The sequence below is a fragment of the Sinocyclocheilus rhinocerous genome, unplaced genomic scaffold (assembly GCF_001515625.1).
Source record: "Sinocyclocheilus rhinocerous isolate Xijiao unplaced genomic scaffold, SAMN03320098_v1.1 scaffold1879, whole genome shotgun sequence".
Classification (NCBI taxonomy): Eukaryota; Metazoa; Chordata; class Actinopteri; order Cypriniformes; family Cyprinidae; genus Sinocyclocheilus; species Sinocyclocheilus rhinocerous.
In genome coordinates, this window is record NW_015632718.1 from 652,546 (window position 1) to 663,385 (window position 10,840).

The 10,840-nt window shown below is 34.8% G+C and overlaps 1 protein-coding gene across 5 annotated transcripts in view; it reads right to left on the reverse strand.

Annotated features, from left to right (window-relative positions):
- Positions 1-10,840, reverse strand: part of zfr2 (zinc finger RNA binding protein 2) — a 41,472-nt gene extending 30,632 nt beyond the window's left edge. For 2 of the 5 annotated variants that reach the window (XM_016555833.1, XM_016555832.1), the window contains exons 1-10: positions 10,728-10,840; positions 10,051-10,291; positions 9,850-9,964; positions 8,210-8,425; positions 7,790-8,124; positions 4,486-4,668; positions 4,136-4,349; positions 2,004-2,152; positions 1,598-1,717; positions 490-635 (exon numbers count right to left, since the gene is read on the reverse strand). In XM_016555833.1, coding sequence (XP_016411319.1) covers positions 490-635; positions 1,598-1,717; positions 2,004-2,152; positions 4,136-4,349; positions 4,486-4,668; positions 7,790-8,124; positions 8,210-8,425; positions 9,850-9,964; positions 10,051-10,291; positions 10,728-10,798 — 1,790 coding nt within the window. In that variant the 5' untranslated portion in view covers positions 10,799-10,840. Of the gene's footprint in view, positions 1-489; positions 636-1,597; positions 1,718-2,003; positions 2,153-4,135; positions 4,350-4,485; positions 4,669-7,789; positions 8,125-8,209; positions 8,426-9,483; positions 9,603-9,798; positions 9,965-10,050; positions 10,292-10,727 lie in introns of those variants that run through there. The other 3 variants (XM_016555834.1, XM_016555837.1, XM_016555835.1) reach the window with 3 other exon arrangements.

The window sequence follows — 10,840 nt, forward strand, 5'->3', positions numbered from 1 at the left end:
TTGCAAAAAAATTACACAAATTATTACGCTGATAAATTTTAATTATTATATGAAAAATTATAATTTATAATTATTTGAAAATAATTAAATTATTACATTTAAAATGATTATATATTATAATATTTGCAAAAAATGTACACAAATTATTACACTGATCAATTGTAATTGTTATATGAAAAATGTTATACGTTTATATTTTGTAATGATGTGAAAATTACTACATTTATAATTACATATTTGTAAAAATACAGTAAAATTATTATAGATTGCTAAATTTTAATTATAAGAAAATGTGATTTTATGTGTATATGTATACAATACACACACACACACACACATCTATATAAATGATGAATATATTCAAAGTGACTTAAATCATTTTTGATGCACATTCGTTAAAAGTTGTGAAAATATCAAATATTCACAGAGTTCAATGTTAAAAAAGTTAATTGAAACTTCATCAGAAATGGTGTGAAAGCTGATGAGGACCTCATTTCCATGTGCCAGCGCTGTTCATCCTCTTGTTGTCTCTTCAGCACAGATTTCTGCTTCTGCTTTCGCAGTTTGACTTCCAGAAGTTTCCGTGCTCGATTACTGGGCTTGATCTCCACAGGAAGGTCTGGATTCACTTTTTTCTGAAGATTAGATAAAAAATGGGTCAATAACTGCAGCCCTGCAGGATTTCGAGTCTTTACTATCGGTTTTATAATGTCTTGTGTTTTTAACTGAAGTATTTCAATAAAGTGAAGCGGTTTTGCACTGATTTTAGACTTAGAATTCACTTGTTATGAATAATCTGATCTTTCATGAAGTTCCCAATAAAATGAGAAGATAATCAACCATTAATTTGTCAAACAGTTAAATCGCTTGATAAGCCAAAAAAATCTCTTAAAGTTTTTCTTTGAGTTCATCAAATTAAAATAAATAAATGAATAAAAGCTAAATAAAATGAGAAAACCAAGTAATATTAAGCAATTTCATTGGTCAAGTAATTTTAAAGTATTTAAACTTGTTTATTATCAAAATAATTTTGTTGAATTTAATAATTACATTAATATACAAAAATAAACATACATACATGTATAAAAATAACTATTTAATGGTATAGTTATATTATGAAAAAACAATTCCTTTTTTTGTTTTTTCTTTGAGTCCAAGTTCTAAATAAAATGAAAAAAATAATATTTATTTAAAAATCTTAATTAATTTATTCCACAATAGGCATACTCGGGTTTATTATATAAATAATTATTTGTTCAGTTTAATAATTCTATTAATATACAAAAATATAAATGCTTATATTTATACACAAAAACGGCTATTTAATGATAATTATATCATGAAAGAATTTTTTTATTAAAAACTACTTTTTTTTTTGTTCCATTTTTCTTTGAGACCATCAAGTTCTACATTAAAAAAAAAAATATCTAATTATATTAAGAAATTTTCACTGGGCAAGTATTTAATTTACTTTTATATTTTTTTAGTTATTTGATGAATTTAATATTTATTAATATACAGAAACATACTTACATACATAAAAAAAAAAATAGCATACGATGTTTTGTTTTCTTTCTTTCTCAGGATGACGTCTTACCTTGTACTGCAGCCGGTGTCTCCGTCCCTTCAGGTGCATGTCTTTAGCGTTGGGATCGTTGAAGCTGCATTCACACAGTTTACAGTGAAAGCGAATAACCTTTCCTTCGTCATTTCGAATCTGTATAGGAAAAAAAGGAAAGGAAAAAAGAAAAGAAAAAAAAAAAAAAATCACAATTCAGAGACTTTAATCCCTCAACAGAATGACAAATACCCAATTATCCTAGAATGTCACACATTTACTAGAAGAAATCCTTTTGATTCAGACTGATTTGCTAATAAATATGATTTGCGAATCAATTTGACTGATTCATTGGGTAAAAAAAAAGACAGATTCACTGTTTTTGTTCAAGTTTTGCTCAATACATTATTGCAAATAATGAAATAATTTGACTGAACGGTCTCACCTCTTCAACATAATCGTGTCCCACAGGCTGAATGTCTCCTTGAGCTCCAGTACCGTCACCATCCTCATCTTCACTCAAAGCGTCCGACTTCACTACAGACGGCTTCGCCTCCTCCAGCTTTACCGGAGCTGGTGTGGACGTTCTGCTGCCTGGAGAGAAATGGATATTAGGGAATTTACTATATTTCATGTTTCTGTAAGATGGCTGTTCATAACGTAACCATGCTACCAAAATGTTTATGTTGTGCAGGGTTTGTTGTACGATTACATCTACATCTATTAGCTCATAGCCTGTTGTTATCTACATAAAGCAAAAAGACTGAGCAAGACTTCTGTGTTGATGTCATGTTACATTCTGAAAAACGCATTGCATCAACATGACGTCTGAAATGTGTACGAGGAGATTTTTCTTCTGCAAGGCAGGATGTAAATAATCTATTCCCATCCTGTGGGTTTTGTGAGTGAAACACTAAAGAGGAAATATCATCTATTTCTGTGATCAGTGTGACCACTGACTGCGTAAGTGCTGGTGAAATTAAGATAAGAAGGTGAAATGAAACGCAGAAGAAATCTATAATCTCTACACTGGAAACCTCAGGGATTTATGACTATTTTGTGTGACCAAAACTAAGCTTAAACACATTGTGCTTCATTTATGTGCAAACAGGCCTTATAAACATTCTTACATAAACTGTCATTGTAAACAAATTTAGGTGTAAAATCGCTCAACTTTGTTAACATTTGTTAAAATTAGTTAATGCAACGATGAGTGAAACATTTATTAATCTTTGTTAAATGTTAGTTATTAAAAATACAATTTAATAAAAGAATGTTTTCACATGCATTAACTAATGATAAAACAAACAACTTTTGATTTAAAAACATCTATTACAAAATGTTAGTTCATGCCAAATAATGTATTTAACAAATGCGACCTTATTGTGAAGTTTTACCAACATTTCTTAAATAAATTTGCACAAAATCTGAAAAATTCTTAGTTGTGAACCAATTTTTGCTTAAATTGTTGCAATTGCATGATTGCACAAACTTATATTCGCAAACAACTCATGCAAGGCTAGTTTTACGTATTATTTACACAGAAAGTTAAACAAATGATGCCAAATAAGTTTAGTACGAATTCATCAATCAATTGTAAAACTGTTATGTATCGAAAATATGACTGAATTTCTGTGTAATTCATTCTTACATAAAAAAAAATCGTAAATAATTACTAAAATCATCGTTATGTAAACTGTCACAACTGCACATGAATTTATAAAACATTCACATAAGCTCCGATGTAAATGTCGCAAATGCGAACAAATTCCTTTTAATCATTCAGTAGTTTTATACTACATACTTGTGCAATTGTGACAATACTAAGTAATTCGCAAAACCATTCTTGTCAGTTCTCGTAATTGCGAACAATTTCTGCGCAAGTCATTCGCAAAGTTAATTGTTTTGAAAACAGATAGTAGTCTGAATGATTTACACAGAAATTCATTCTGCTCACGCTTTACGAAAAAGGCCCTAAATCATTATGTAAACGGTCTCAACAGCAAACGAATTTATAATAAATTCACATAATCCCCCGTGTAAATGTTGCAAGTGCAAACAAATTCCTTTTAATCATTCAGAAAACTTGTTTTATACTACAAACTTGTGCAATTACGAAGACTACGTAAATAATTCAAAAAAGCATTCTTGTGTAAATTTTCGTAAATGCGAAAAATTTCTGCACTAGTCATTCGTAAAATTAATTGGTTTGAAAACAGATAGTAGCCCGAATGATTTACACCAAAATTCGTTCTGTTCACGTTTCACGAAAAAGGTCCTAAATCATTATGTAAAGTGTCGGAACTGCAAATAAATTTTTAATAAACTCACACAAACTCCAATGTAAATGTCGCAAATGCAAACAAATTTCGTTTAGTCATTTGGAAAACTTGCTTTATATTATCTACTTGTGCAACTGCAAAAATATATAATTCACAAACCCACAAATTCTCATGGTCACCAAAAATGTTTTCCGCACAAGTCATTTTAAAAATGTTTTGTAACAGTGTTCCGAATTATTTACAGAGAAATTCATTATGCTAACATTTAACGAGAAGGCCCTATAAGGTCACTCACCGATAATGGCAACTTTAGCAGTGGCGGGTTTTTTCGCAAGAGACGCCGTGAGTTTGGAAGGAGCCAGCGTCTTCTGCGCCACCGATGTAGAGGTGGGAGCGGTTGTCGCCGCTGTCTTGCTAGTAGTCATTGTCACGGCAACAGGGGCAGAGCTCACGAAAACGGGCTCCGTTGAAGGGATGGGTTTGCCAAGTTTGGTGTGCAACTTCACCACCTGAGGAAAAGTTTGATAGCAGTTGCATTTCAACGAAAAGATTCGAAGAGGCCAACAAAACTGCTACACCAAAACATGTCGAAAAGCCCAAGAGCACTGAAATGGCCAAATTAACCAATCATGGCATTTAACGAACCTTCTGGTGCTTGGATCCCCGGATGTGTGCAGCGTAAGCATCGGCGCCGGTGCATGAGACGTCACACAATTCACAGCGCAGCTGCGTCTGGACTCCACGAGGTCCGTTGGACACCTGACTGCCGCTCTTCTGAGCCGCCTCTTTCTTCTTGTGCTTCTGTCCTTCCAGATGTTCTCGATATGTCTGCAGAAGAGCACAGGATCACGAGTCAATAAAGAAATACGTTTGCAAGTACTTTCCACTAAATGTGGGAAACTTTAAGGGCAAGACACTACAGGCAAAAACATTGTCTTGCTTTTTTCAATGCACTATTTGGCTTTTCATAACACATTGTTGAAAAGTGGAAACAAAACATCCAAAATACTTGTGTTATTTTATTATATTGCACTTTAACTATATGCATCTATAGATTTCAATTACAACACATATCTTTAAAGTCTGTCTTCTAAAATAGAGTTTCTCAACTTTAGTAGAACTTACATACTCCAAATGTTACAGTTATATTCTCATCTATAATCTGAATATTTTTACTGAGGGGTTTGTTCATATATCGTTTGCCTGTTTTTTACAACATTTTATTTCTAAAAACATGGTGAAATTTACCTTATTTCTTGATGTTGACATTATTTTTTTTTATGGAGTGATAAAGAGGAGATATTCAAAATCCCCTCTGTAGAAACCTTTGACTCTAATATGTCAACAAAATCAAACAAGAATTTTGATCCTGGCCTTACAGATTTCATCTGTGGAAATGTATGCAAATTGGTGGATGTTTAATTAAATAATGCCTCACTTGCATATGTAAACATAACATTGTAAAAAACTTGTATTACAAAAATGATTTGCAATTCTTAATGTAATCAATCCACTGGGGAAGTATGGTGACATCCATTAGTTAATTTTTTTTTACCCTATTCACCTGGGGTGTCTTGCCTTAAATATCTGTATCCCATATGAAAATGTTTAAAAATAGTTTTAAAGTAAAGCTCAAAACATCTATTCTCTCTGGCTTTTAATTATAGCTGATTTATTGTGTGGCTGTTGGTCTTCAGGCTCATTTTTGTGTGTTTTTATTGGCTGTTTTTGGACTTTTGGTCAACACACATTGGTCAACAATTGTTGCATTTAAAGGAATAGTTCAGCAAAAAAAGGAAAATTTTCTGATTATATACTTACACCTATGCATCTTGGATGGCCTGGGGCTTTCTTTCTTCAGCCGAAGAGAAATTAAGGTTTTGGAGGAAAACATTCCACTATAGATTACAATTTCAATACATATCTTTAAATGCCGTTTTCTCAAAATGAGTTTTTTCCTCCATTTCAGCAGCACTTACATACACCAAATGTTACAGTTTTATTCCCAACTATATCCTTAAGATTTTCACTGAGGGGTTTGTTCATTTATCATTCGCCTGATTTTTGTTAAACATAACAGTTTAGAAAACTTGTAATACAAAAATTGTATGCAATTCTTAATGAACTGACACAAAAACTAGGGTTGTGTGCATTATTATGAAGCTGCCTAAATATGGATTTTGGACAGTCGAAAATGATCGAAATAGGGTAAAAACTGAACTAATGGATATAACCATACTTCCGCAGTGTATTAATTGCATAAAAAAATGGCAAACATTTTTTGTATTACAAGTTTTCTAAAACATTATGCTTAAATATCTAAGGAATAAAAACCAGGCGAATTATATATGAACAAAACCCTCAGCCGTGTTGGGGAAAGTTACCTTTAAAAGTAATGCATTACAATATTGCATTACTCCATAAAAAAGTAACTAATTACATTACTTGGTTACTTTTATGGAAAGTAATGCATTACGCTACTTTTGCGTTGCTTTCTGTCACCTTGGATGGGCTTGCTTACTTGTTTTTTATTAACAAATAAACCGTAAGTTATATTTTTTTACAACTGTAAAGGCCCTTTCACACCATAAGCGAAATGATTAAGCCTCAGACTGAAGGGAGTGCCTCTGTCTCTGCACCTCACTCCTAATTTCTCTCAACACGGGATAGTAGAGGCGCCATTAAATAAATGGGAAAACAAAGTAATGTGTTACTTATTTGAAAAAGTAACTCAGATGTTTCATTGTACATTCAAAATTAATGCATTACTTTACTAGTTACGTGATAAAAAGTAATCTGATTACGTAACTTGTGTTACTTCTAACCATAGACTGTATAAAAACATGGACGTAGTGTCCGTGACGTCACCCGTAGTTTTCTGAAGAGCATTTTTATGGCAAACATTTTTTGTATTACAAGTTTTCTAAAACATTATGCTTAAATATCTAAGGAATAAAAACCAGGCGAATTATATATGAACAAAACCCTCAGCCGTGTTGGGGAAAGTTACCTTTAAAAGTAATGCATTACAATATTGCATTACTCCATAAAAAAGTAACTAATTACATTACTTGGTTACTTTTATGAAAAGTAATGCATTACGCTACTTTTGCGTTGCTTTCTGTCACCTTGGATGGGCTTGCTTACTTGTTTTTTATTAACAAATAAACCGTAAGTTATATTTTTTTACAACTGTAAAGGCCCTTTCACACCATAAGCGAAATGATTAAGCCTCAGACTGAAGGGAGTGCCTCTGTCTCTGCACCTCACTCCTAATTTCTCTCAACACGGGATAGGAGAGGCGTCATTAAATAAATGGGAAAGCAAAGTAATGTGTTACTTATTTGAAAAAGTAACTCAGATGTTTCATTGTACATTCAAAAGTAATGCATTACTTTACTAGTTACATGATAAAAAGTAATCTGATTACGTAACTTGTGTTACTTCTAACCATAGACTGTATAAAAACATGGACGTAGTGTCCGTGACGTCACCCGTAGTTTTCTGAAGAGCATTTTTGAAGCTCAAAGTGGGCGGAGCCGGCCGTCGCCATCTTGGCAGCGCGGATACCCCAACACTGCCCCTCAGTAAAAATCTTCAGAATACAGATGGGAATAAAACTGTTACGCTTGGTGTAAGTGCTACTGAAGCACAGGAAAAAGAAATTGGCCTTTAAAGATATGAATTGAAATTTAAGTCTACAATAGATTGGTAACAATCAACTGACACATAAATATATATATTGGACTGTTGGAAATGGTGTACGGTGAGCACCATTCACTTGCATTAAAAAGAGAAAAATCCTGGAATATTTTTCTCTAAAACCTGAAGTTCTCTTCGGCTGAGGAAAGAAAGACCTATACATCTTGGATGGCCTGAGGGCGAGTGAATTATCAGGAAAGTTTCATTTTTGGGTGAAGCTGAATGTGGAGTTCATGCAAACGCTCACCTGCGGACCGGCACAGCTTATCTTGCAGATATCGCAATAGTGCAGCTGTGGCTGTTTGGGCGGCCCTTTGGGTTTTTGGATTTTGCTCTGGTGGAAAATGGGTTTCTTGTATGCATTGACGGTGGGGGTGGTGACTGCGCCACTCCCGGTGTTGCTCCAAGAGGAGTTGGTGAGCTGTTTTGGAAGTTGTTGCGTCTGCTGCGGTGGTGGCGGCTGTGGCGGCTGCTGGAGGGGCGGTGGAGGTTGAGGCTGCGGGGGCGCCATCTGCGCCGGCTGGAAGTATGACGGCGTGGATGTGTAACCGCTAGACTCATAGCTGGAATAGCTGAGACCGACTGAAGCAACAAAGAAAGCAACACAGTTAGACGATACGCTGGCGGGTATTTGTGGCGTATAAATTTGAATCAGCGGCGACCGTACCGGAGTAAGACGCAGCAGCTGTGGAGCTGAAGGAAGAACTGGGGGTGTAGGTGGATATGGGGGCTGGAGTTTGCTGTACGCTGGTTGATGTTGGGTAGATGGTGTAGCTAGAGGACACAGAGCTCGCAGCGGGAGGGGGTTTCAGAGCTGCGACCTGTCTTTGAACAGGCGGCTGACTGTATGCTGTGCTCGTCGTGCCGTAGCCGGTTTTCAACCCTGAAAAGGCAAAGATGTTCTCATTTAAACCTAAGAATTGGAAGCTATATCTGAGCAGTATAGCTAGATTTTTTTTTCTTTTTAGTATATCGACGATATTTGATTGCTATGAAATAGGTTAGATTGGCTGGTTGTTGTTGTTTTTTTCAATCAAACAGTCATTGAGTCAAGTGCATTCAAAATGTTTAATGCAAGACGTAAAAGTTCACATGGTTTCTCACCAAAAGAACATGAATATTTAATTATTTTAATTTATATGCACCAATGTAACAAAACAATGAACAATAATACAACACTATTATTTATATACTACTATAGCATTTATTAATATTTTAAATTAGCTTTTATTTTTCATGTTACAAACTTTCATTTTGATTCCAGTTTAAGTTTTAGTAATTTTATGTACAAATGTATTTGTAATTTTTATACAGTTTTTTTATTATTATTATTTCTGTTTGGCTTTATTTCTTTTTTTTTTAGACTTCATCTTAAACTTATTCTATTTCCGTTAGTTTCCAAGGCAACATTTCCTCTTTACATTTAAGTTTATATCTTATATTTATATTTTAGTTTAGCTTCATTTCAATTAATGACAACTATTTTTAATAGCTTTAGTTAACAAAAGCTACACTGATATACTCAGAGTAAAACGTTTTAATTTAAATAAAAATGCAACAATAAACCTTTGATCTAGAATTTTAATTTAAACAGCTTGATTCATTGAAACTGATTTTCGAAAATGAATCAAACTTGCCAAATTAACAAGTTCGTAAGTTTTTTAAAAAACTTTGATCAAAAAATGCATTAAAATCATTGCAATAATCACAATATTGGTTAAATTTATAATTACAATAATTAATTCTAATGCTTATATATTTTCTATAATATTATATATAATTCTATAATATAATTTATAATTATATTTCACTATTATTCTTACAAAAATAAAAAATGCATGACATATAACATTAATTAAACTATATCATATTTCCAAATGACATTACTTTTATGGTTACAAATACCGAAATTTATTTACAAAATTACTTAGCATTTCTAACCGGGAATGTTGCAAACCCCACTTGGATCTGCATTACCCGCATGAGTCCCAAAGCTCGATATGTCTGCTGGAAAAACTGGAAACATATTCACAAAACATGCAAAAACTTAAGGCATAGTTCACCCAAAAATGGAGACCACCAACAGCATGGTTACCAACATTCTTCAAAATACCTTCTTTTGTGTTCAACAGAAAAAAGAAACTCATACAGGTTTGGAACAACTTGAAGACGAGTAAATCATGACCATTTTTATTTTGGGGCGAACTACTTCTCTAAAAACACATTATTTCATCTTCGATAAATCTGTTTATGTACCTGGCAGATTCAAAAGCATTCAAGTCAGATTGAAAGAGAAATCAGATGCACCTGTCTGGAAGTAGGCCTCGGTTGCGGTTTGCTGCACAGGTGCGATGCTCGTTTGAAAGTACTGCTTGTTCTCGTAGCTGCTGACCGACGGCAGTCGACCGTAGCTATAATTCTCCTGTATAACCAAATTAATTTGGGATTAAGTAAATGAGCCCACCTGAGAGGCATCATTAATATGAATGATGCAAAGAGAAGACTGACCGGTTCAGTCAGCACCTGGTAGGTTTGATGGGTGGTCGTCAGCTGCGGCGACGTTTCGGGCTGCTGGTAGCAGTAGTTGGGGGCAGGATGGGGCTGGTAGGTGGGGTAGGGGGCGGTGACCGCGGGACTCGCCGGTGGGGCGGTGGGGTACGAGGCCGTCACAGCATGGGCCACTCCAGGGGCGGCCTGGATGTTATAGCTGCCCGTGGTTGGGTGGGAATAGACAGGAGGCGGCTGGGCGCTGGATGGGAATTTCAGGATTCAGAATGAATGTGGTTTATATGCACCATTACAAGGGTCCAAAATACCATGGTAATAGTATATACTTTAAAGAACACCAAAATATAGTACTTTCTGCAAGCACTTTTAATGCACCCTTTACAGTACAATGTAATTATATGGTAAAAGCATAGTACTAAATGTTTACCATGGTATTAACATGGTACTACGAGTCCATAAGAACGGCAGCACCGCGGTATTTATACTAGCACACGCATATTTCATTTTTCACGATATCAAAACATCATGCAAGCATCAATAAACACATAAACAGCAGCAGCTTATGAGATATTTGCGCACTGGCCGTCAGCATCTCGCTTAAATATCCGTCGTGGCTTTATGACTGCTGTAAATGAGCGGTGTGTTCATGCGCGTTTGTGTGTGTGTTTGTTTTGTACCTGTACTGCGGGCCGGCGGCGGCAGCTGCGGCTGCATGTGTGAATCCATAATAATTACTGGCCGCCATCATAGAAACTTCAGCGGCAGCGGCGGCGCTCACGTGATCGACACG